The sequence below is a fragment of the Vipera ursinii genome (assembly GCF_947247035.1).
Source record: "Vipera ursinii genome assembly, chromosome: 2".
Classification (NCBI taxonomy): Eukaryota; Metazoa; Chordata; class Lepidosauria; order Squamata; family Viperidae; genus Vipera; species Vipera ursinii.
Window position 1 is genome coordinate 108713707 of NC_139513.1, and position 27085 is coordinate 108740791.

Genomic DNA, 27085 nt, shown 5'->3' on the forward strand with positions numbered 1-27085 from the left:
TGAGGGCCATGATTTGTTGTTTGGCTGGCATGCATATTTGTTGTATGATAAGAAGGTAGACAATGTGTTTAAAGTGCATATTTTAAGACAGGCATTGCTGAGAGTTTGGAAGAAGTATAGACATAAGTTAGATTGCAAGATACCACTGTGGGCAATTCCAAAACATGCAATAGAAAATATACATGCTGGTTTCAAACATGATGTGACTACGTACAAGGAGATCCTAAGTTTGGAAAGAAATGTCTGGTGTTTGAAATCATATAGCCTCTTGCGAGAAGAGAAGGTTGTTCAAAACTGGTTTCAATACACTCAGTTACGGGCCAGGTGGAAAGAAGACCAGAAAAATGGTTTTACAATGACTGATGAAAATTTGATAAAGCAAATTAGAAATCAGGGTCCAGCACATATCAAATGGATATATCTTGCATTGATAGAGATTGACTCAGAAACAGAGCTTGTTAAGGATTGTATGATAAAATGGGCCCAAAACATCCAGGAAGTTATCACAATGGATACGTGGGAAAAGATTTGGGTGAGGAACGTAAAATTTACACAAGCTCAAAATCTAAGAGAGAATTTTTACAAAATGTTTTACAGATGGCATTTAGATCCTAAAAAGCTTGCAAGTATGTATCCAAATTATCAGCCTAAATGTTGGAGGTGCGGTGATGAAGATGCAACATATTTTCACATATGGTGGACATGTAAAAAGGTTAAGGCTTTTTGGATAAAAGTCTGGTGGAACATGCAGAAGATCTTTAAACAGAGGATAAAGTTTTGTCCACAACTTTTTTTGTTGGGAATAATTACAGATGCTACAGTTGTGGACACCAAGCTGATGTTGCATTTAATTACGGCAGCAAGACTTTTGATAGGTCAGTATTGGAAGAAAGAGGAACTGCCGACCTGGTTTCCGACCTGGCTGAGATGGCGAAGATTTCGGCCTATTTGAAAGATCACTCGCAAGAACGCTATATTATGGAATGGAGAAAATGGATTGAGTTTATCCAGAACAAGTATAGGGTTAAGAAGTTTTATGTAGCATTTGAATAAGTCTTCTTTCTTTTTTTTCTTTTTTTCTTTTAGTTTCTTTATATATATTTAATATTACTAAGGCTTGTTTTATCCTATATAAGCTAGAGAGTGATGGATTTTAGAGTTTATAGTTGTTAGTATATGATTGTTTATGATTGCTTTTTATATATATACCTTGTATTTAGCTCTGGGAAGTCGGGGGGGGGAGGGGGGGAGGGGGGAGAGGTAGGGGGGGGAGAAGGGAAGGGGAGGGGGGTTTTAAAGGAAAATTGTATGTTAAAACTTTTCAATAAAAAAATAATAGGACCTATTCATATTCAGTTATCTTCAGTTTTTTGTATTCCTTGTATTACCTTACCTTTTGCTCTTCTCTAGAACTCAGCATTTATTTGGAATAATTTTCCTCTGCTTTTATTGCCTTTCAGAGTTTTTCGGGAGGGGCAGTATTTTCAGTATATCAAGAGATAACTATTTTGCATTTCAAGATACCTTTATTTGCTTCACCTGTGTGGTATCTTGAATTTCTGCCCAAAGTTATTCAGGCACTACTATACAGTTATCAAATCTGATACATTTAACCTATTACCTTCATAACGCAATCATGTGGAATATTGCTGAGATTGTTTATATGGTATTTGTTTTATGAATTTAAGTGCTAATTTTTAATCAGGAATGTTACAATCTGAACTGTAGTCAGTACCCGGCTTTGTTTTTGTGACAAAAAAGAATTTCCATCTTTGCCAAAAGGGTATGTAGAGTTTCATTCTGATATTCTCCATCTGTCCACGTGCAGAGTCCTCTTTTAGGTGGTTGAAACATTTAGTATGCCTGGCAGAACTGTTTCCTGCTTCATTTTATAAAGTAAGGTAACATTATTATTTCACATGTTATTTTACTTCCAATTTTATTATTCCCGTCTCCTATAATTAGTAAGATATATTTCGCCGGTGTTGTATCTACAAGATGCTGCAAATTGTTACATCTGTACAAACTGTTTATGCCCTGCCTCTGCTGTTGGAACATAGGTTAGGATCATCATAATACTGATTGGTTTGCCTTGAATTTGATCTGACACTATAATATTGTTGTATTCAAGCACTGCCTTTGACATTCCTTTTTTAAATAATGATGGTAACTCTGTTTTGTTTTCAGTGGAAGCTCCTCTGAGGTGAAGTGATCCATTTTACTCCATTTAAGCTTACTCATCCCCTTGACATTGGTTCTGAATGTCTTGATTCACGGTTTTAACAGTCTACGTACCAGCAGTAGACATACCTTTGCAATGCTGAATTTTATTTTATTTTTTGCCTCTGGGCTGATGTAGATGACATCAATATATATCCTAGTGTCTCTGTTTAGAATTGAGTGAATTTTCTTTTTCTTGGAAACAATTCTCACTGAATTCTATAGTATTAATTTCTAACTTCCCCAAAATTGCAGCTACAGTATGTAGATGTATAGGGGGACGCGGTGGCTCAGTGGGTTAGGACGCTGAGCTTGTCGATCAGAAGGTCAGCAGTTTGGCGGGTCAAATCCTGAGTGCTGTGTAACAGAGTGAGCGTCTGTTACTCGTCCCAGCTTCTGCCAACCTAGCAGTTCGAAAGCATGTAAAAATGCAAGTAGAAAAATAGGGACCACTACGGTGGGAAGGTAACAGCGTTCCGTGCGCCTTTGGCGTCTAGTCATGCTGGCCACATAACCATGGAGACGTCCTCGGACAAGCGCTGACTCTTTGGCTTTGAAACGGAGATGAGCACCGCCCCTAGAGTCGAAAATGACTAGCACGCATGTGCGGGGGAACCTTTACCTAGATGTATAGGGCAACTCAAAAAGGTCTGAGGTCGACAAGTCACTTTAAAAAAACAAAAACAGCTGCAATACTAGAAACTTAGTTTTGAGCAATGTCACTTAAAATCTTCTATCATTCACAGGAAGAAAAAAGTCGAATGGTAAAAATGTATTATTAACAGCAACATGAAGCTCTATGATTTGAATGTTAAAAGCAATACTAGATGTTCTTTGGCATTCTACTAAAGTTATTGAATTGAATGATTTCATTAAAAACAGCACCTGAATTGTGATAATAACCTTGTGGGTTTTCAGACCATCACAATATTTACATCCTTGGCTCAGAGAGATAGTCCACTGTTGAAGTGAAGGAAATGCCTTACTGTTCAATGTCATTACCAACTTTCCAAAATGCTTTTGATTTTTTTTAAAAAAAATTAGAATATAAACAGATAATTGCTACCCACACTTAGTATCAATCTCAGATATTGAAGAAGGGAACACTGTCCTTTATAACCATATAAAGCTTACTCTAAAATATTTATAGACAGTGACTTAAGTCTTCAGATAGCATTGAAATGAGATGGGCAGAAAAAAAATCTAATAAATTAAAAAAATGCATCTTATCTGCTTTGGCCCATAGTTCAATTCCACCTTTTGGATTTATATGTTTATACAATATGCACATAACTTTATCTACAGTTTACTATTTACTATTAATTCAGACAAAAAGAAAAGTTGTTGCATGGCAGATCCCTGTCTATATAAATATTCAAATAGTTTCTGAGACCTGAGCCTTTGCAGTAAATTTTAAAAAAGAAGAAATGGCATTAACGCCAAGAGTTTTGGTTTTTTTGTTTTTTTAAAAAATCCAATAAAACTTAGTGTAATCTAGGCACTGGATATTAATGGTATTCAAGGAAAGCAGGACTGTTATGTTTACAGCAGTAAACAACAAATTAAAGGTAGGATTGCAATCAACCGTCAACATAATTCTAGAACAGGGTTTTAAAACTATTATTTTTTGAGCAAACTGTAATGACTTTGTTCCCACATAAATCTATATGAAAGTAGGGGCTTCATACATCACATTGTCCAAGCCAAACAAATCATTTTATGACTTGCTTTTCTGCATGACACAGCCAATATCCACAGGGTGGTCTCTAAGCTGGCCAGCCAAACAATAATGGCTTTCAGCTAAGGGATTCTAGGCATCTACAGAATAAATTATAAATAAACATAGCAAAGAACTCTTAGTTCTTCCCCAAGATTACAATTTCTGGGACTTGCTGGATAGAAATTAAAACAATGAAACTACTCAGAATCAGGTTTAAATGTTGATATAGGAACATATTAACTGAGTTGTTCAAGGTTTCTCTGGGAACTTGCATCAGAAGAGTAGATAAATTAACATGATTTGCAAGATTCCTCCCTTCAGATGGATCGTCAGGGTCTTTCTGACTATCTACACAACACCCTCTCTTTTCCCTCCGCATTTTGAATCTGGTGCCTCAAATATTTTCACATGCACTTTTTTCCCTACACCACATACATTTTTTCCCATGCACTTTCTTTTCCCTAATTTGGGGAACAGATTTGGAGAAGCAAAAGAAACAGCTTTGCAACTCCAAAGAGGAACACTTGATCCTCTCCATTAACTAAATCTGAATTGTTTATATAAAAAGTAACGCTTCTCTCCTAAATGAATAAGATAGATTCAATCTTCGTTCAAGCCAGAGGTTACAAATTACTGCTGTCAGGCTCCTTTGGAGAATGTTCCACACACCTTCCATCCATAGCACAGTCACCATGTAACTGTTACACTAGTACACACTTCAGATTGCACAACCAGCAATGGAAAGAACACAATAATTTAACTTTCCCTCCAAATCAAGAGAAGGTTTGGATCCATAAGCCAAGGAATGCAAAGAGTTGGAATTATTTATCTTTCACATAAAGAAAATAAAAACTCTGAACTCTATTACTATTAACCACTTTGAAGGGTGGAAGCATAATGTTCAGTGATATACACAACTGTTCCTCTGAAAAATTTATCTATCTAGTTGGCTATTGTCCAGCATCCGTTGTAGAGAATATATGGAAACTCAAAGCATAGAAACATACTGTTTTGCTACCGAAACATGCAACAGCATATTCCTGCTGGACAAACTCTAACTTTCAGCTCCCACATGCTATAGGACAGGGGTAGGCAACCTCGGCTCTTTTATGACTCATGGACTTCAACTCCCAGAATTCCTGAGTCAGCTGACTCAGGAATTCTGGGAGTTGAAGTCCATGAGTCATAAAAGAGCCGAGGTTGCCTACCCTTGCTATAGGAGATACTCCAGAGGATCAGCACCATTAAGGCTATTAAAAGAGAGCCTTCATCTGAATATAGAAACATTAAAATGGGACTGCAAAGAATACTATATGAGGCTGCAGAAAAGAAATATAAGCAGACAATAAGGGATGCTAACAATGCTTCGAAGGAACCTAACATTAATAACATTAAAATCAACAATCAGTTATTTAAATAGACTAGAAGCAGAAGAATGACTAAGAAAATTGGAATGCTGGACGACAGAGAAGTTAAAGTAGATCTAAGAAATATCTTAAATGAAAAGTTAATCCCTCAAATGTATCTTTGTGCAGAAGACTAGAAAATATTTTCAGGAATAAAGTGCTATATATGAAAGTGAGGCAAATTGATTTTGAGATTGATGAATAAGATTGCAAAGGGATCCTCAAGGCATGAGAAAAAAGATTGTGGTCTGCAATCCATTTACTAAGACAGAAAATCTGAATGACATGTGAAAATCAGACAAGGGAAACCTGTTCAGCTGTTAACAACCTTTTTGGTGGATGAGTTACCACAGTCCAGGTCAAGAAGGCAGAAGGAGAACAGGCAAATTACCAAGAACACAAAGCTCTTTACAGCTACTTACAGCCACAAATCAAAATTTTCAGAGTCTACTATTACCGTATATACTTGAGTATAAGCCGACTCGAGTATAAGCCGAGACCCCCAATTTCACCCCCAAAAACTGGGAAAAGTTGTTGACTCGAGTATAAGCCAATCCGCCGTTCTGCAAGCCTCCGCCACCGGCGGAGGCTGGATCTGCGCTCTGCAAGCCTCTGCCGCCAGCAGAGGCTCGATCCGCCATTTTGCAAGCCTGAATACACAGGAATACCCTGTGTGGCCGCGGCTCTCGGGGAAGCCCTGGCTGTCCGCTTCCTCGCTCCACGCTGCCATTCGGGGCCCGCGCGTTCCCCGGGCAAATCGCGGCGCCCAGCAGGCGAGGAAACACGCCCGCTCCAGTCGCCCCCCCTTCCCTCAGGAGACGCGAAGCAAGTGACCGCCCGGAGCTTACCGAGGACTTGCGCGCGGCCGAGGCTTCGGTGCTTCCAGGATCGCGCGCACCTCTCCCAAGCCGCCGCCGTCCGGAGACCTGCCGAAGTTTGGGGAGGTTTGGGGAGGTGCGCGCGCACCTCCCCAAACGTCGGGAGGTCTCCGTTCCTCCGCGCAGACCTGCCGACGTTTGGGGAGGTTTGGGCGCCTCCCTAAACCTCCCCAAACGTCGGGAGGTCTCCGTTCCTCCGCGCAGACCTGCCGACGTTTGGGGAGGTTTGGGCGCCTCCCCAAACCTCGGCAGGTCTCCGTTCCTCCTGCCGACGTTTGGGGAGGTTTGGGCGCCTCCCCAAACCTCCCCAAACCTCGGCAGGTCTCCGTTCCTCCTGCCGACGTTTGGGGAGGTTTGGTCGCCTCCCCAAACCTCCCCAGGTCTCCGTTCCTCCGCGCAGACCTGCCGACGTTTGGGGAGGTTTGGTCGCCTCCCCAAACGTCGGCAGGTCTCCGTTCCTCCTGCCGACGTTTGGGGAGGTTTGGACGCCTCCCCAAACCTCCCCAGGTCTCCGTTCCTCCGCGCAGACCTGCCGACGTTTGGGGAGGTTTGGGCGCCACCCCAAACGTCGGCAGGTCTGCGCGGAGGAACGGAGACCTGGGGAGGTTTGGGGAGGCGCCCAAACCTCCCCAAACGTCGGCAGGAGGAACGGAGACCTGCCAACGTTTGGGGAGGTTTGGGGAGGCGCCCAAACCTCCCCAAACGTCGGCAGGTCTGCGCGGAGGAACGGAGACCTGGGGAGGTTTGGGGAGGCGCCCAAACCTCCCCAAACGTCGGCAGGAGGAACGGAGACCTGCCGACGTTTGGGGAGGTTTGGGGAGGCGCCCAAACCTCCCCAAACGTCGGCAGGTCTCCGTTCCTCCGCGCCCTGCCTGCCTGCTTGTTTCCGCTGCGGAAAGAAGCAGGCAGGCAGGGCGTGGAGGAACGGAGACCTGCCGACGTTTGGGGAGGTCTCGGACGGCGGTGGCTTGGGAGAGGTGCGCGCGATCCCGGAAGCACCAAAGCCTCGGCCGCGCACAAGTCCTCGGTAAGTTTTTTTGTTGACTGGAGTATAAGCCGAAGTGGAATTTTTCAGCCCAAAAAGTGGGCTGAAAAATTCGGCTTATACTCAAGTATATACGGTACCAGATTTATTAAAACGATAAAAGGAATTAGATTACAGAAATATCGGCAACTGGATATATTTACTTTAGCACCCAAATTATCTTTAAATTCATTTCTTGACATTCTGTTTAATCACTGTTATATACTGAGAAAGTTATCAACCTGTGTTCTTGATAAAAGAAGAACATGCATATATTTTCTACTTGTAATATTTTTTCCTATCCTCTTTCACAGGCTCTTAGCCAACCATTACAAGCCTTTTGACAAAAGTAGATGAAAATCTCCTGAGGAAACTTAGTTCAGTTATGAAAGAAGTTTTTTAATTGGATCAATAATTAGTAACCAGTAAGAATACAAAGCAAAATGTAAAATAAATGGACAAGAGAGTTCCCCGCTGCTCCTTAATTGTTCATAAATAATTTGCAATTCAAGGTAAGCAGAAGCTATATTTTCTAACACCAATTAATGTAGGATGATTAATGAGACAACAATTCCCAAATGATCTCTCCACACTGAAGGAATTTAAAATAAACAAGCATAAAATGGCAAACATATAAACAAGTACAATTTGAAGCACAAAAAACTCTTAACTTTTGTGAATGCACCTGGTAGTGACTGTTCAGATCCTGCAATTCCTATAGATAACTCAATAAAATATCCATCCAGTGCACAACTGTTGGAAAGAAGGCCATTAAAAATTAAAATGTTCATATTGTGATGTAATAAACAAGTGCCAGATGCAACCACACTTTGAATAAGTAATACAGATCTGATTGCATCTCAAAAAGGTTATGTTAAATTGTTCTTGAAAAGGTGGAGAAAAGTTCATTCAATTTGATATCAGAATCCAGTATCATTACGTGAATTTGTACCATGAAAGCTTCAAGACAGTTGTAACTGTTCATATTGCCACTACGTGGTAGAATTCCAGTTTATAATACAAACCTAAACTGTGAAATTCATTGCTGCAAGATGTACAGATGCCCACAAATTGCTTGGACTTTAAAAGGGTACTGAGTAATTTATGACTACTTTACCATAAAAATATGAGTACTGTATGCTATTAAGCATGATGATTACATATTATTTCCAAGATTGGAGACAGCATGAAGTATTTAGGCAGAAAGGTACATCTGCATTTTTGTCTTGCTTGTGTAAATCTCAAAGGCATTTACTGGCTGCTCTAGGAACAAAATGCTGGACTTCAGCCTCTTCTATTCTTAAGGCTCTGTGCAAAGAGAATATTCACATTCATGAATTTTACCATCACATTAGATTTTCTTGTAATGGCTAGAAATGTAAACTGCCTCTGTCAAATTCTGCTGCCATATAATCAGTACAAAGATTTAGGCAAAACTATTATCCTACCATGAAAATAATACTGTGTAAAAAATAAAAAATGAATGTTCATCCTACATGCGATATATCTGCTGCACACTGCGTAATCTGTACATTTACAGCTCAGTAATGACACACTACTTATATACAAAAGATAAGACTGAAGAAAACAAAGTAGTTATTGCTCCTACTTAAACTTTTTTTTTAGCATTTGATGAAATTTTTAAAAAATCTAGACACATGGAACTTCTACCTATTAATTTCATATCAGACTAGATGGGAAAGGTTGTTCAACAGGTGATTCAACTGCTACTCCAGGCAGCCATGATGGTGACAGATATAGACCTTTTTCAGTTGAGTTTCAGGCTGGGACACAGTACTGAAGCAGCATTGAACATTCTCATGCAGCACTTCTGGCAGAACCAGGATAGGTTACTTGGTTCTCCTTGATGCCTCAGAGATTTTTGATACCATTAATTATTACATTGTTCTGGATTGCCTATTGGGAGTAGGGGTGGAGGTGGGAACAGTTCTATGGTAGTTCTGCTCTCTTCTATGTGGATGGTCCCAACTGATATTGACAGTGGAGGAGACGTTAAAGCTAAGGCTCCTAACCTGTGGGGTGCCTCAAGGATCAATACTGTCACCGCTTCTATTTAATTTCTACATGAAGCCATTGGCAAGGCCATCTAATAATTTGAATCAAATATCAATAATACGCTGGTGGGATCAGTTTTATATCTTAATTCCAGGCCATCCTATTGATGCTGGAATCTGGAGACTTCAGGGCTCTGAATGACATAGAACAGACTTATATTCAATCTCAGCAAGACTGAGAGGCTGGGGATACTTTGACCTCTTGTCCCAGAAATTTTCATCTTTAGTCCTAGATGGGGTAGTACAATATTTCCCCCTTTGAGATTTGTGTGTAGCTTAGGAATTCTCCTGGATTGTCAGCTCCTTATCTTTAAAGGAAGGAAGATCTTTGCACAGATTCTTCTGCTGTATCAGTTGCACCCACTTCTAGATTGAGGAGGCTCTCCAGATAATCAGTCATCCTCTTCACTTCATGTTTAGACAATAACAATGTGCTTTACAAGGGGCTGCCCTTGAAGACCACCTGGAATCTATAACCAGTCCAGAATGTGGCATTGCAAACAGTAATACGTATGCCATAATGTATGCCCAGGTAATACCCTGTTCTATGAAATACATGAGGGACGCGGTGGCTCAGTGGGTTAGGACGCTGAGCTTGTAGATCAGAAGGTCAGCAGTTTGGTGGGTCAAATCCCGAGTGCCACGTAACAGAGTGAGCACCTGTTACTCGTCCCAGCTTCTGCCAACCTAGCAGTTCGAAAGCATGTAAAAATGCAAGTAGAAAAATAGGGACCACTACCGTGGGAAGGTAACAGCATTCCGTGCGCCTTTGGCGTCTAGTCATGCCAGCCACATGATCACGGAGACGTCCTTGGACAAGCGCTGGCTCTTTGGCTTTGAAACGGAGATGAGCACCGGCCCCTAGAGTTGGAAACGACTAGCACGCATGTGCGGGGGAACCTTTACCTTTACCTTTTATGAAATACATTGGTTGTCAGTTAGCTTCTGAGTGCAATTCAATATGCTGGTTACCATTTACAAAGAGGTCTAGCTATCTGAGGAATTGCCTATCCCCAATAATTTCTACCTTGTATTATTGGACAAAATTGTCATGCTTTGGGTCCATCAACTAATCAAGGTCATCTGATGAGACCCAGGAAATTTACTCCCTGGAATAGAGATCTCCCAAAAGATCCATATGGCCCTATCTTGTCTAGTTTTAATCAGTTTTTGACATCAGTTTCCCCCCCCAAATCTTAGATTCGGGTGGTAGTAAATTTCCTGTTGGGACCAATGCTGCAACATTTAAAAATTATTTTGATTTCTCATTTTTAATATCATACATTGCCCAGTGGCCCTCTATGTTTGATAGATTTTCCCCATGTATACCTTAATTGGCTCTATCAGACATGGTTTTTAGCTATTAGTCAACACCTGATATTCAAAGTCCCCCAACTTAACTTACATAATGGCCCCAACAAGAAGAACTTCCTCAAATTTAGATAATAAGCAAACATGGGTTCTATTTTTTTGAATTCCAGGTGCTTCTGCTTCTTTATTTTTACTTTTTCGTGGACTATTGGCAACTTCAATGAGACCAGTTACAACTTTATCACCTTTACTCTGATTTGTGAATTTAGTCTTATGTGAAACTCATTTTTTGCTGTCTTGTTGTTAAATCATATATTGATCTACCTTTAAACATTTGCATATAAATTTCTATAAATAAAGTTAAGCAATTCTAAACTATTGCAAATATACCTAAAAACATTAAGCCTATATTCTTTGGCATTTGTCTAAGCCCGGGATTTGTTATACATTACATTAAGACAAGGATCAAAAGTGAATCCGCAGAAAAAATCTGATTTGATTCTAACTTAGTCAGAAACTAATATTGTAAGATCTTACCTATAATGCTTTACTATAGATGGCTCTGCATGACATTCTGAATCACAAAGTAGCCAATCACATTTTAGCCTGATTTGTCATTTGAGCCCAGGTGGTACAATTAACTGATGGTTCCAAAACATCATACAAATATAGAAAATAGGGTTAACTAAGTAAACTATGTGTTTCAATAAGCCATTGGTAAATGCATCATGTGAACACAATCATTACATTAAAAATGGTTGGACAAACTACCCATAGAAAAGAAATAATACTTTGTCCAACTGAATGGAAAAATTTGCCACATAATAAATTTGCATTAGCTTTTAACATTTTTTACTTAGAAGTCTAGAAGGCACTGGTATTACATTGTGAAAAAGGAACTGTCTTTTTTCTATTTGTCTCATTTAAGGACAAAGATCTAAACTAAATGTTACACATCCTCATGAGTAAATGGCTATTTTTCCAAATGAAAAACAAATCTTAAATATCACAGTCTGGAGGTAAGAAATGTGAGTGCTTGTTTTCCCCCGTCTCGCTGATGAAATAAGATATCAAAATTTTACATCACGTTTTAATTTATTCAACATATTTAAAGTTTGCTTTTCAAAAATCTAAGCTTAATAACAAAGCTTTCAGACAATAAAAGATAAAAACATTTAAACACGTAAACTTTTTCTGAAAAACTGTACTGTCATTCAGAAAGTAAAAGTACATTTGAAGTTTAAAGAACTTTATAAAACTTTAAATACTTCTATTTCTATTCCTCTGCAGCCAACTGCACAATTCTAAAGCTATTTTTCTTTTTTTAAAACAGATATTAATGTATGCATTCAATGCCTTCAACTTAGCACATTCTCATGTACCCTTGCATGTATGCATAATCTGAAGAGGCTGAAATTCAGTTCACAGTTCAAAGCAAGCTGTTCTCTAGCTCTTTTGTTTTATATTTGTCATTTTTGCAATCTTTTGAAGTATTTTGTCTAAAAAAATTATTCTTCATTTCAAACACCACAAGCTAAACAATATAAAATGCAATGTCAGGCTTAATCTGAAGTTTTGTCCCTTTTAGCTCAATAGACTGTTGACAGTACAAGGTAAGGGCTGACAGTAATGGATTTGATTATCAGCACCATATCTTTAATAATTGAAATGTTGTTAGCTCTACAGACAAGTAAGAATGATTTTAGCACATCGATTTTTAAGCTGGCAATGATCATTTAAACAAGCAAGCAACAAAGCATATAGTAGCTATAATTCTTATCTTGCAGTTTACTGTAAAGATTCCCATTCTTTCCAAAACAGACTAATGGCCAAGAAAATTGGCCACAAAGCAGAAATCTCCATCCAGCAGTTACAGAAAGTCTTTAATATTCCAATCAACAGGTAGCCTTATATGCTGAATCCTTAAAACTCCATTGCAGGGCCATTCCACATAATACTGTCTAAATGAAATTTGCCTAGCAAATGCTTTATTTCAGGAAATGGTCTGTGTATGTCTCCCTGATTAAAAATCTTACATCAGCACTTTAAACTCCTTTTTCAAGAGAACTCCCCAGATACCACAGAAAGAAACAATAAATCCAAACAAATGAAAATAGCTTGACAGCAAAAAAAACACACCTTAAACTGACAGCAACAATCATAGTACAAGGGAGAAAGTAAAAATATGTGTAAAGATAGGTTATTACATCTCTTGCAATATTATTCAGAGGAAAGAAAATGTATCGTATTCCTAGCAAAAATCAAGAAGAATTATATTCCATTTCATTTCCTAAAGGGGAAACATCCTTCTGAAGTTAAAGAAAGGTCTCATTCAGTTTTACCATTATAGGACACACAAAGGAAGAAGGAATAGAATTTCCAAGGCTGGTGGCACTGACAGATTCAGACTCAGAAGCAGGTAAGAATAGCCAGGCTGAATAAAGCCAAATGCCCTTCCGATTAAGAATTCTGATGTGCCCATACCCCATCAGATCTATACCAATGGGAAATCCATAACCAAGATTATGATGCACTAGCACCCTCCAATTGACATTTCTACTTATTGATACTGAGAGACAAAGGACCTCATAATACACAATCATCATTATCCATGTATCAAGTTTTTCAAACTGGGAACCCCCATCTCTCATGGTTTGTGGTAGAGAATTCTGTAGTTTCACTGCACACTTCCTCAAGCAATTTTTTCCCCTGTCTGAATCTCAAAGTATTCAGCTTCCGGGTGGGTAGAATTCTAATACTAGGAGAACAAAAAATCTCTATTTAATCTCTTCATACTGTGCCTAACTTCATATGTTTTTGTCATACGTTCTTTTGCTTAAAATCTAAAATGGTGTAGCTTCTTTTCATTGGGGTCGACCACTGAACCTTTTGACTGCTCTAATTCCACAATATCTTCTTGAAATGTCAGGACCAGAAGTATAAACAGCATTCCAAGTATGGTCAGAGACAGGAGCAGACAAAGACACTGCAGCATTTGTCAGCGATATTTTCTATTCCTTTTCCAATGATCCTTAAAGCACAGTGGAATTGGCTCTTTCACAGAAACCATTCATAGGATCAATGTTTTTGCCACAGCCTCAATATCTGCTTCCTTATCAAGCACTGTTAACTCAGATGGACATTCTTGCCTTCCAGCCAGTGAAACATGAATGGTTTCGCCAATCTCTATACATGTTCTCCCAGTTTCCAATGTCTTTTTTTGTCTTTTTACCATCCAAAATAAGTTAAGTCAAGTAAGCAAACCTCGCCACATGATGATTACTCACGGGTGAGATGTCTACTTCAAAGGTTAAAAAAGAAATGAAGTCTTTAATGAGCTATCATCCCATCTTAAACCAGGCTCGTTTCTGTCCCTCTTCGAAAGAGGTAGTGACAAGATGACAAGAGGTAGAAGGCAGGCACTCAGTGATTAACTATCTTCTACAGACTCCCCTCAATCTCCCACCCAAGCCAGAAGGACATGTACACACCATACCCACTGATATAATGTATCTGTTCATGGGCTTCCACGGGCAAAAAAGATGCTACTAACCAGTTTCCCTGATCAATGAAGCAGAATGTTCGTGTTTACCGAACAGAGACCCCATGACGCTACCAAGCAGCAATCCGAGTCTAGGTCCCTGAATCTCTTGTAAGTCTCCCTTTCCTCCTACCAGTACTTACGGGAGGATAAACATAAGCAAGCCGCCGTGGGGTGGGGGAGAGAGGACAGTACCAGATCCCGCAGTGAAAGCCTGAATGCCAGGAATGGCCAGCAGCCCCTGTCGCCCCCGCTGCCACCAGCTGGCAGGAGGAGCGAGAAGGGCGCCGAGCTAAGTCCGAACCAGGTGCAAGAAGGCGTCCCGCAGCCGCTCATCTGTTGCTACTCCAAAGGAGGCAGCGATCGGCGGCCCTTTCCCCTCCTAATCTCGTCGCGCCGGCTCTCTGGCGGGAACAGAGGCAGGAGCGAGAAAGTCTGGCTTGCTTACCTGAAGCGAATCGTTAGCCATCTCCGCCTCCCTCGTTTCCCGCCGAGTCTCAGCTGGCTTCCTCCTCTTCGCGTCGCGTCGCGTCGTTCCTGGGGAAAAGCGGCTGCTCCCCGGGGCGCCCTTACAGCTACAGCCGATCCGCCATCCTCTCCTCCGCCGCCGCTGGTTGGCGGGGCGTTACAGGGAGCCGTTGAGCCCCACAAGAGGGCGGTCCACCCACCCACCCACAAAGCAAGCAAGCAACGGCCGAGCGGACCAAAGGAAGCAGGACTCGAAAGCCTCCCTTAATAAGAGGCAGCAGCTTGCTCCGGCGGGCAGGCAGCTGTCTTGCAGCGGCTGCGATGGCTGCAGGAGTAGCAGTTGTAGTAGTAGCAGCAGCAGCAGCAGCTTCGTCTCCCCGCGGCCCCCACAAAACCTTCGGACGGAGTACGGAGCTGCACAGAAATCCCCTCCCTCCCTCCTGACCCGAGTACAGTGTGCGCCGCTCACTCCTTATTGTTGCGGCGGCGGCGGCCGAGCTGGCTGGCTGGCTCGCTCCCTCCCTCCCTCCCAGCGCCCAACTTGCCGGACTGGTCACGTGAGCGGAGGAGCGCGAACCGAGTCGGGCGCAAGCGGTGGGGCGAGGAGCGAGGCCGAGAGACTTATTGTGGCTGCAGCGAGCTTCGGGGAGGGAGGGAGGGAGGGAGCTGACCGAGACGGGCTACGGACTACTACAGCTTTGCGGGTTTGCTTTGCCGCAGCCGCAACAAGCGGCAGCCGCGCGCTTTAAAGGCCGCTTTTTTTCCCTTTTCGGAAAGGGAAGAGATTAGCAGCGAGGGAGGGAGAGAGGGAGGAAACGGAGCCCCATTATTTTCCTTCGCTGTGCTTCGCGGAGGCTGGGCTGGTGGCGGCAGCAGCTCTTTTTTCTAACTTGAAGGACGGGGGCGAGGCTGTTTTGGACACTAGTTTTGGAGAGGGAGGCCTGGCTTCCGTTTAGAGCAGGGGTCTTCAAACTTGGCCCTTTTATGACTTGTGGACTTTAACTCCCAGAATTCCTCAGCTGAGGAATTCTGGGAGTTGAAGTCCACAAGTCATAAAAGGGCCAAGTTTGAAGACCCCTGCTTTGCTGGCTGAGGAATTCTGGGAGTTGAAGTCCACAAGTCATAAAAGGGCCAAGTTTGAAGACCCCTGCTTTGCTGGCTGAGGAATTCTGGGAGTTGAAGTCCACAAGTCATAAAAGGGCCAAGTTTGAAGACCCTTGCTTTGCTGGCTGAGGAATTCTGGGAGCTGAAGTCCACAAGTCATAAAAGGGCCAAGTTTGAAGACCCCTGGTTTAGAGGCTCCCAGCTGCAAGCCGCCTTTTCTCTCAGCCCAGAGTTGAAACCTGGACCTACCGTGAGGAGGAATAAAGTAGCTACGGTAGAGATCTTATTTGAGGAGTTATTAAAAACATTTAAACAGAATTTGAGCTTTTTTTTCTTCCTAAGAAAAGCAGTTACCGACTTTTCTGCCTTAGACTTTTTTCTCTTTACCTGAGAAGCCCTGATGGATCAGGTGCTGCTGGATGGGGGTGGCGGTGCAGTATTTGGGGAGCTAACTGTCGCAGCTACTATCGTAGCAGTTTTAATTTTTCTACAAGTCCTTAGAGGAGTTGCCACCCATCTTTTTTTAGAACACCGTTCCACTTTAGTGAATTCTTTGGTTGTACTTTTTTTTTAATGAAATACCTCTCAGAGTAGCTCAAGGATATATATACTGTAGTGCAAAATGCAGCTGGAAAATAAATTATTGTGCCTCGAGCACTGCTTATATGAAGCATTAGACCGCCCCTGATTTCTCCCAATTTTAGCTGTCATACCTCAGCTTGCCTCCCCAATGTTTGCTAAAATGGCCTTTCACAAGAGTTAAAAGGGGCAGCAGTCTCATTGTACCTTCCTATTGTAAACTGTATTTACAGACATAAAAGGGAGGTTTATTGCAGAGTATCTAGAGCAGGGGTGTCAAACGGAGGCTGCGCATGTGACGTGGCGAGTTTGACACTCGTGCTGTAGAGAGATGTTGAGTTTATTAATACTTAATACTAATAATAAAGTTGAAAGGGACCTTGGAGGTCATCTAGTCCAACCCCCTGCTCAGGCAGGAAACCTTATACCATTTCAGGCAAATGGCTGTCCAGTTTCTTCTTAAAAACCTCCAGTGTTGGAGCATTCACCACCTCTGGAGGCAGGTTGTTCCACTGGTTAATTGTTCTAACTGTCAGGAAGTTTCTCCTTAGTTCTAGGTCAGACATGTCAAACACAAGGCCCTGGGGCCAGATCCGGCCTGTGAAATGGTTTCATGCGGCCCGCGAAGCCATCATGGAAACAGTGAGGGAACGGCCCCCACTGCCTTGGCCCTGGCCCAGAGACCCTCAGATCTGCCCCACTCCTGCCCAGGCCCCCATAGCACCCTTGATGCCAACGATGTAGAGCTGGCCATGCCCACCCAGTAGGCCATACGCACTTTAGCCACACCCATCCGGCCCCCTGAGGGCAACCGCAATGCTGATGCGGCCCTCACTGAAATTGAGTTTGACACCCCTGTTCTAGGTTGCTTCTCTCCTTGACTAGTTTCCATCCGTTGCTTCTTGTCCTGCTTTCAGGTGCTTTGGAGAATAGCTTGACTCCCTCTTCTTTGTGGTAGCCCCTGAGATATTGGAACACTACTATCATGTCACCCCTCACCCTTCTCTTCATTAAACTACACATACCCAATTCCAGCAACCGTTCCCTATATGTTTTAGCCTCCAGCCCCCTAATCATTTCATTTCATTTCATTTCATTTATTGGATTTTTATACCGCCCTTCTCCCGAAGGACTCAGGGCGGTGAACAGGGCATATAAATAGAGATACAAAAGTTAAAAAAAGATTAAATAAATTGCCCAATTAAAACAGTCAAATATAAAAACCCATAAAAACCCAGACATTCCCCCATCAGGCCAGGCCAGCTTGTTCGAATAAATGGGTCTTTAACCCACGCCGGAAGGAGCGGAGATCTGGTGCCATCCGGAGCTCCACCGTCAGTTGGTTCCATAAAGCCGGAGCGCCCACAGAGAAGGCCCTCCCCCTGGGGGCCGCCAGCCGACATTCTCTGACCGGAGGCACACTGAGGAGGCCCTCTCTGTGGGAACGCACAGGGCGGAGGGGAGTCGACGCCGGCAGCAGGTGGTCCCCGAGGTATTCCATGCCATGTAAGGACTTAAAAACCATCACCAAAACCTTGAACCTCACCCGGAAGACAACTGGTAGCCAATGCAGCTTGCGGAGCAAAGGTGTAACATGGGAGTACCGGGAAACTCCCAAGACAACTCTCGCGGCCGCATTCTGTACCAGTTGGAGCCTCCGAGTGGTCTTCAAGGGAAGCCCCATGTAGAGAGCATTGCAGTAGTCCAGACGAGAGGTCACGAGCGCATGAGTGACCGTGCACAGGGCATCCCGGTCCAGATAGGGCCGCAACTGACGCACCAGGCGAACCTGGGCGAAAGCCCCCTTAGTCACGGCTACTATATGATCTTCTAGATTAAGCCGTGAGTCTAGGAGGACTCCCAAGTTGCGAGCCCTACCCACGGGGGGTAAGAACTCACCCCCCATAGAAAGAGATGGAACATTTTGAATGTCCCGGGATGCCGGAATGCACAGCCACTCAGTCTTGTCGGGATTGAGCTGAAGTCTGTTCCTCCCCATCCAGACCCGAACTGCCTCCAGGCAACGGGACATCACAGCGAGGGCGTCACTGGAGTGGTTTGGGGTAGAAATGAAAAGTTGGGTATCATCAGCATATTGATGATACCCAACTCCAAAACCATGAATGATCTCACCCAGCGGTTTCATGTAGATGTTAAACAGGAGGGGCGAGAGGACCGATCCCAGAGGAACTCCACAAGCGAGAGCCCTTGGGGTCGACCTCTGCCCCCCTGCCAACACCGACTGCGAGCGTCCCAGGAAATAGGAGGAGAACCACTGAAAAACTGTGCCTCCCACTCCCAATCCCCTGAGACGCCGCAGCAGGATACCATGGTCGATGGTATCGAAAGCCGCCGAGAGGTCTAATAGGACTAGGACAGAGGAATGTCCTCTGTCCCGGGCCCTCCAGAGATTATTCACCAGCGCGACCAATGCCTTCTCCGTGCTGTACCCGGGCCTGAAGCCCGATTGGGACGGGTCGAGATAATCCACTTCATCCAGAACCAGAGGAAGTTGATGCGCCACCACACTCTCAACAACCTTTGCAAGAAAGCGAAGGTTGGAGACTGGACGAAAGTTGTTTAACACAGCTGGGTCCAAGGCAGGCTTCTTGAGGAGTGGTCTCACCACCGCCTCCTTTAAGACGGTGGGGAAATTACCCTCACTCAAAGAAGCAGATATAACTGCCTGGAACCAGCCTCGTGTCCTCTCCCTAGCTGCATAAGCCAGCCAGGAAGGGCACGGGTCCAATAAACATGTGGAGGAGCTCAACCTCCCCATAATCCTGTCCACTTCCTCAGGGGTCACAGAATCAAACTCCTCCCAGATAACATTGACAAGACCGCCCGTGTCCTGATCGTCGGACTCTGCCCAGCTGGAGTCCATACCGGTCCGAATCTGAGCGATTTTATCCGACAGATGTTGACCAAACTCCTCGGCACGACCCTGTAAGGGATCCTCCCTCACCTCCTGGTTAAGGAGGGAGCGAGTCACCCTAAACAGGGCGGCCGGGCGATTATCTGCGGACGCGATGAGGGCAGAGAAGTAATTATGCCTCGCTGCCCTCATTCGCTGCGAGATAAGACCTAATATAGGTACTTAGTCGCAACCGGTCAGATTCGGATCGGCTGGACCTCCAGCAGCTCTATAGGCCCCGTTTCCGACGCTTCATCTCCCGGAGCGCCGCGGAGAACCATGGAGCTCAGTGGGATCTGCACCGGGTCAGGGGCCGCAAGGGTATAACTCGGTCAAGTGCCTCAGTGGCTGCCCTTTCCCAGGCTTCCACTAAGGCCTCCGCCGAGTTGTGAGCAACGGAGGCAGGTGGGGATCCCAGCGCTGCCTGGAACCCATCAGGGTCCATTAAGCGCCTGGGGCGGTACCATCTAGTTGGTTCCACGTCCCCACGGCGGAGGGTGGCAAAACGGAAGACCAGCCGCAGGAGATGATGATCGGTCCATGACATGGGCATAATAAATGGAGAGCCCCCACCAAGATCATCAAACCACCGTCCAGATAAAAAAACTAGGTCGAGGGTGTGGCCTCCCTCATGAGTTGGTTCGGCAATTACCTGCGTCAGGTCCATGGCCGTCATGGAAGCCATGAACTCCCGAGCCAACTCAGATGACCCTCCCAGGGATGGTAGATTGAAGTCACCCAAAACTATAAGCTTGGGGAACTCAATCACCAACCCAGAGAGGACATCGAGTAGCTCAGGCAGGGCTGCTGCTGTGTGACTAGGCGAAACGTACACCAGCAGCAAGCCCAGCTGCACCCCCGGACCAAATCTCATAAAGAGAAACTCACACCCGACTATCTGAGGAAGGGTGGTCTCCCGCGGACATAAGGTCTCCCTAATAGCTACCGCCACTCCCCCGCCCCTACCGTGAGCCCGAGGCCAGTGCAGCACCCGGAAACCTGGTGGGCAGAGATCAACCAAAGGGACCCCACCCTCTGGACCCAACCAGGTCTCCGTGATGCAAGCCAGGTCCGCATGCTCACCCTCCATCAAATCCCGCACGAGGGGAGCTTTGTTAATCACGGACCTGGCATTCAGATACACCAGCCGGAGATCAGGAGGCTGCACATCCTCGCTCCCGGAACCTCGGGGAAGAAGCAGAGGGTCGGAGCGCCTCACTGTGTCGGGCCCGGCACGCCCGACATTCAGAGGGGCCGCGGAGCGACCCACAGGCCCCCGAGATCAACTGCTGGCCCCCGAGATCAACACGAAGAGCCGGGGAAGTGCGCAGCCACCGTGACAGCTCAGCAGCCGCCCGCCTGACGCCTGGGGAGGCCACGGAGCAACTTACCGGCCCCCGGGAACAGCCGCCAGCGCCCGTGCTTCCCCAACGAGCCTGAGAGGAGCGCAGCCGACGAGACGGCTCAGCAGCCACCCGCCCATCAGCTGGAGAGGCCGCGGAGCGACCCGCCGACCTTCGGAAGCAGCCGACGGCACCTACATTCCCCCGACAAGCCGGGGAGGAGTGCAGCTGCCGAGTCGGCTCAGCGACCACCCGCCCGGCACCTGGAGAGGCCACAGGGCGTCTTGCCGGCCCCCGGGAACAGCCGCCGGCGCCCGCATCCCACCAACAAGCCAGGGAAGAGCGCGGCCGCCGACGCCGCCCAGCAGCCTCCGGGGCCGTCCGGAAGGCCAGGGAGCAGCCGTATGGTGGCGCAGCTGGCAGTTGCCCAGCGCCCGAGCAGCACACCGAGGACGGGCGCCAAGGTGGACCAGGAGGCGGCAGAGCCTACCGGCGGAACGGGGAAGGGCTCAGGACACGCACTGGCACTGCATTCCCCTGGGAACCCGTTCCCGCAGACGACACATTCCAACGCTCTGCCGGCCTCCTTGCCTGCCAGGGGACTGCGTGACAGGCACCAGCGGCGGATGGTCCGAGCGGCGCAACTCACGGCGGTCTGGGGACCTGAGGGGGGAGGCGAGGTTGTGCGGAGCTCTGGGGAAGAGGAGGGCGGTTTGGGCTGGGGGGTGGCTTACCGGCTGCAATGGTGGTAGGACGGGGCCAGGGAGGATACGTACCTGGGAGTGGGTGCCAAAGGGCGGGAGCCAAGGGGGGCGGTAGTTAAGTAGGGTGAGGGCGTGGTTAAGCAATTAAGGGTGTGGTGGTGGGTGTCGGCTTTGCCGGCTATTTAGCAGCATTGATTGTGCTGTGGAATCAACGCTGACTTCGTCTGTCTTCGAGTGACTGTTTGTGAAGGTAATAAACGTGGCTCAGGAGAACCAGCTCTCGTTCCGGACTCATTCTTTCTGGTGATTCGTCGGACGGGGGCTGAAAGTAAGTCAGCATTCCTTTACTTTTGGTGGAGAGCATTCTCTGGGAGTTTGCTATGGAGGAAGGCACGGAGGATCCTGCACCGCTGGCTGAAGCGCAGGAGGAGGCTGGAGCTACGGCTGGGCTCCTTGAGTCGGTAGAGGTGGGGGAGGAGGCATTGCCCTCGGTGCGGCGGAAGGAAAGGCCTCCCCCTCTCGAAGGCCCTGGTCTGGGGCCTCAGGAGACTGGAGTGCGGGGCCGCAGCGGCGATTGGTGGACACACTCCGCTGGGGAACACAAAGGACCCGGTCAGGGCCAGACGACCCGGCCCAAAGGTGCGTCTACAGAGTGGAGAGAGCGGTGTTACACGGAGTACAGCGGTGAGGAATGGAGCTACTCCACTGCCCCAGGTAGCCATACCATGGAGGTGCTCAGGGAGCGATTCGGGGAAGTGAGGGGTCAGGAACCTGGGTTCTGGACGGTTCCAGATGGGTCAGACCAGGGGCAGTGGTCCCTCCCAGGTGTCCCTACACGGCGGTCCACCCCGCCTCGCTTCCGTATGGACAGCCCAAGGTTCCAGGACCCGGTCCGTCAAACTGAGGCCCACAGGGGTCCCGGGGCCCCGGCTCCCACAACGGCGGTACCAAGTGGCATGGCTCCCTGGGATGGCCTGGGCGGAAGAAGACAACAGCCGTTACGACCAGATGTGGGGGTCCCAGTCTAGGGGATGCTGCCGGGTCCTTGGGGTCCAGGGCTGGCGTGGGGTCCACCGCCCCTGACCGCGGTCTATGATGGTCATCCAGACCGTCTGGCAATGTTCTTGGGCCAGGTGATCAACCATATGGACCAATACGGACCGGCCTACACGTCCCAGTGGGCGATGGTCGTGGCCGTGACGGCGTGTCTACAAGGAGAAGCCGCGGCCTGGGCGGCCGACCTATACAGTGACCATGCCCGTGAACTCGGGGACCTTGGTCTCTTCCTGGAGGCTCTACGGGCCCGATTTGAGGATATCTTGCGGGTGCTCCGCGCTGAGGCCGAGGTGTTGGATCTGCGTCAGCAAGGAAGACCGGCAGTGCGTTATGTTGGGGAGTTCCGGAAGGTGGCCGGGAGGCTACAGTCCTGGCCAGAACGCCTCCTAGTGCATCACTTCAAGGCCGGGCTCGACAGTGCCTTGCGGCAGGCTTGCGTGGTACGGGGGGTGCCGGCCCGTCTGCAGGACTGGTTCCGGGTGGCTGTCGAGCTGGACTTTGGATTACAGGATACTCGAGGAAGGCCTGAGGGGGTGACCGGAGCCCGGCGGCCTGCCGAAAGAGCAAAGCTGGAGGAGCGGCCCAGCCTGTCAGTGGCTAAAATCCCCTCCGTACAGCCAACACGGCCTGGCATCAGGTGTTTCCGGTGTGACCAGCCGGGTCATCGGGCGGCTGAATGCCCGCTTCCGCCGGCCCGGATGGTTCCCTCCGTGACCTCGACACGGGCCTTGCCCGGTAGGAAGACCACGGAGCGGTCCCGTACTGCTTATCAGGCAGCCGATGACACTTGTCGGGTGACGACTCCTCCCCTGGCGACCGGACAAGTAGCCGCCCAGCCCACGCCGACGGAAGACCTCGAGGATCTGGAGTTGGAGGAGGATCCAATGGTAAGCGCCCCGGTGTGTCCCTTTGTGTTCCCAGTGGTACTGGTGAGCCCCCTGTCGGGGCAAAGACGGGCGGTTAGTGCTTTGATCGATTCAGGGAGCACCCGGTGCCTTATCAACCAGGTAACAGCGGCCACAGTGGGTATCCGGTTGCGACGCCTGGTAACCCCTCTTCGCTTCCAGCAAGTGGATGGGTTGCTCCTCGGGGGGACTCCTATCACTCATGTTACTGAACCAGTCCGGCTGGAGTTGGGGACCCATTGGGAGACCTTGCGCTTTGTCGTGGTGCCCTCTATGACCGAAGCCGTTATCCTGGGGCTTACCTGGCTGGACAAATGGGGCCCCACGATTTGGTGGGAGGGGGGTTGCCGTCATCTTCGCTTGGGCCTGGGCCCCGAGCCCCCTCTCCACCATTCCTTTCTGGGCCCGGATGACACGGGGAAGCGGGAGAAGGCTTGCGGGGTTGTGGAGGACCCGAAGGTGCACGTACCTCGAGTTTACTCTGACCTAATGGACGTTTTCGACGAACGGGAATGCGACTCGTTACCGCCCCACCGGCCTACGGATTGTGCCATCGAGTTCGAACCCGGTGCCAGACTGCCTAAGCCCCACATGTACGCCATGTCTCCAAAAGAGATGCAGGAATTACGGCGGTACATCGATAAAAACCTGGAGAGGGGGTTCATCCAACCAGCACAGTCTCGGGTGGCGGCACCGGTGCTCTTCTGCGAGAAGGATGGGGGCCTGCGGTTGTGTGTGGACTACCGAGGGGTCAACGCGGTGTGCGTGGAGCACCTCTATCCCCTTCCTCTGATGAAGGACCTGTTGGCCCATTTGGTGACGGGCCAGGTATTCACCAAGTTGGACCTGAGGGAGGCCTACTACCGGGTTAGGGTCAGAGCCGGGGACGAGTGGAAGACTGCATTTAATTGTCCCCTTGGTAGTTTCCAGTTCCGAGTGATGCCGTTCAGTTTGCAGGGAGCCCCAGCTGTGTTCATGCAGTTGATCAACCAGGTCCTGCATGAATTCTTGTACCGAGGGGTCTTGGTGTATTTGGACGACATCCTCATTTACTCGGACACCTTGGACGAGCATGTTATCCTTGTGCGACAGGTCTTAACAAAACTGCGGGAAGCGCAGCTTTACGTTAAACTGTCCAAGTGCGAGTTCCATAGGGCCCAGCTGGACTACCTTGGGTATCGCATATCGGCAGCAGGAGTGGAGATGGACCCCAGAAAGGTACGCGCCATTCAACAGTGGCAGGCTCCATGGACCCGTCGACAGTTGCAAAGTTTCCTCGGCTTTGCCAACTTCTACAGACAGTTCATCCCACGCTTTACGGCCATCGCCCTGCCGTTAACAGACCTCCTTCGCACACGACAACTGAAGATACGCCCACGGCCGGGGCTTAGATTGGAGTGGTCTACAGCGTGTCAGCGGGCCTTCGAGGAATTGAAGTCCCTCTTCGCTAAGGAGCCCATTTTGCGGCACCCAAACCCCGACCTGGCCTACGTAGTGCAGGCGGATGCGAGCGATGTTGCTCTTGGGGCCGTCCTCCTTCAGCAGAGCAGTTCCGGGGTCCTGCAGCCGTGCGCTTATGCCTCCAAAAAACTGACTCCCACTGAGCGGGCCTGGGCGGTGTGGGAGAAGGAGGCCTTTGAGGTACGTTGGGCCTTGGAGACTTGGCGGCACCACTTGGAAGGGGCCTCCCGTCCATTCAAGGTGTGGACGGACCATAAAAACCTGGAGGCCCTACAGACCCCTCGCCGCTTGTCGCCTAAGCACGTCCGATGGGCGTTGTACTTCCGTCGCTTTCGGTTTGTGTTGAAGTATGTGCCGGGGGGACGGAACTTTCTGGCGGATGCTTTATCCCGCATGCCGCAGTTTGACAGCAAGAGGGAGGAGGTGGTGCAGGCACTTATCCCAACACTGATGGAGGAGGGGGTTGGAACAGCGAGCGCTGGACAGGTGACAGAGGAGGGTTTGGACCAGGCAATCCAAAGGGCCCTGCAAGAGGACGCTTGGCTGCGGGGTAATCCGGGACTGTTGACTATGCGGGAAGGCCTGGCGTGGCATGGGTCACGATTGTATGTACCCGAGACTGTGTGGCCACAGGTTCTTTTTGGCTGTCACGACGCCAAGCAGGCGGGACATTTCGGGTTCGTGAAAACCTTACATCTGGCACGCCGTCAATTCTGGTGGCCCCGCATGAAGAGCAACATCGAGGAGTATGTACGGCGCTGCCATGTTTGTGCTACTACAAAACCTCAGGTTGGAAAGCCTTTGGGGCTGCTGCAGCAGGTGGCTGACCCGACCCGGCCATGGCAAGACATAGCCATGGACTTTGCCGTGGACCTCCCGGAGAGCAAGGGTCACACCGTCATTTGGACAGTAGTTGACCTGTTTTCCAAACAGGCACACTTTGTTCCTTGTAAGGGATTGCCATCAGCTCGTCGGCTGGCATGGCTGTTTGTTACACAAGTGTACCGATTGCACGGGGTGCCGCGCCATGTGATCTCGGACAGAGGGGTGCAGTTCACAGCTTGGTTTTGGAGAGAATTCCTGCGTCATATCGGCTCGTCGCAGGGGCTGAGTACGGCCTATCACCCCAGCACCAACGGGGCCGCAGAACGTGCCAACGCCGCCGTAGAACGGTATTTACGGAGCTACGTTTCTTTCCAGCAGACTGACTGGGTGGACCTGTTACCGCTCGCCGAAGTGGCGTACAATAATGCGGTTCATAGCAGTACTGGCTTCTCTCCATACCGGGTGGTCACCGGCCACGAATTCGTCCCCTTCGCTGAATGCGCCCAGGAGGAGGGGCCTGCGTGCTCACCGCGGGAATGGATGCAACAAATCGAGGCCGCATGGGGGGCAGCGAAGGAAGCATTAGATCGGTCCGCTGTTGCGACCAGGCACAGGCAGACAAGAAACGAAGGCCTTTTGTTACACCGCGGGTGGGGGACCTGGTTTACTTATCCACCAAGTATTTACGGTTACAGGTCCCGTGCCACAAGCTAGGACCCAAGTACCTCGGGCTGTTCCGGGTGGTGCAGGTGGTAAACCCGGTAACGGTGCAACTGCGGTTACCGAAGTTCTTGGGTAAGGTCCACCTGGTATTTCACAGTAGCCTGCTAAAACCTGCTCCCGCGGCTACTGCAGCGGCAGGGGAGCGGGGCCCCGGGCCAGTTCATGCCGATCAGTATGAGGTGCATGAGGTATTGGACTCCAGGGTGCGGAGGGGCGCCATACAGTACCTTCTTTGGTGGAAGGGGTACCCGGTGGAGGAGGCAATGTGGGTGTCGGGGAAAGACGTCCACGCTCCACGCTTAGTTCGGGCGTTCCACCGTGCTCACCCTAACAGGCCGGGAGGTCGGGGAAACGGTGGTGTATGCGGGGTGAGTGATTGTGTGACTTTGCCCTCTACATCTGCAGGAGGACCCTTGGTAGGGGGGGCGGCATGTCGGGCCCGGCACGGCCGAAATTCAGAGGGGCCGCGGAGCGACCCACCGGCCCCCGAGATCAACCGCCGGCGCCCGCGGTCTCCCGAAGAGCCGGGGAAGTGCGCAGCCGCCGTGACAGCTCAGCAGCCGCCCGCCTGACGCCTGGGGAGGCCACGGAGCAACTTACCGGCCCCGGGAACAGCCGCCAGCACCCGCGCTTCCCCAACGAGCCGGAGAGGAGCGCAGCTGACGAGACGGCTCAGCAGCCACCCGCCCATCAGCTGGAGAGGCCGCGGAGCAACCCGCCGACCTTCGGAAGCAGCCGACGGCACCTACATTCCCCCGACGAGCCGGGGAGGAGTGCGGCCGCCGAGTCGGCTCAGCGGCCACCCGCCCGGCACCTGGAGAGGCCACA

General features: G+C 48.5%; 1 protein-coding gene and 1 long non-coding RNA gene across 2 annotated transcripts in view; one reads left to right on the plus strand and one right to left on the minus strand.

Moving 5' to 3' along the window:
* The window catches only part of PKN1 (protein kinase N1), an 89001-nt gene extending 73982 nt beyond the window's left edge, over window positions 1-15019 (minus strand). Inside the window, exon 1 of the mRNA XM_083357050.1 lies at window positions 14624-15019. Within this exon, the coding sequence (XP_083213176.1) occupies window positions 14624-14644 (21 nt within the window). The 5' untranslated portion in view covers window positions 14645-15019. The remainder of the gene's footprint in view (window positions 1-14623) is intronic.
* Window positions 15020-21443: 6424 nt separating this feature from the next.
* LOC310633233 lies at window positions 21444-26756 on the plus strand. Its single transcript, XR_014491010.1, has 3 exons — window positions 21444-21660; window positions 21843-22049; window positions 26592-26756. It is a non-coding gene; the product is annotated as an uncharacterized lncRNA (long non-coding RNA).
* The last annotated feature ends 329 nt before the right edge of the window (window positions 26757-27085 follow it).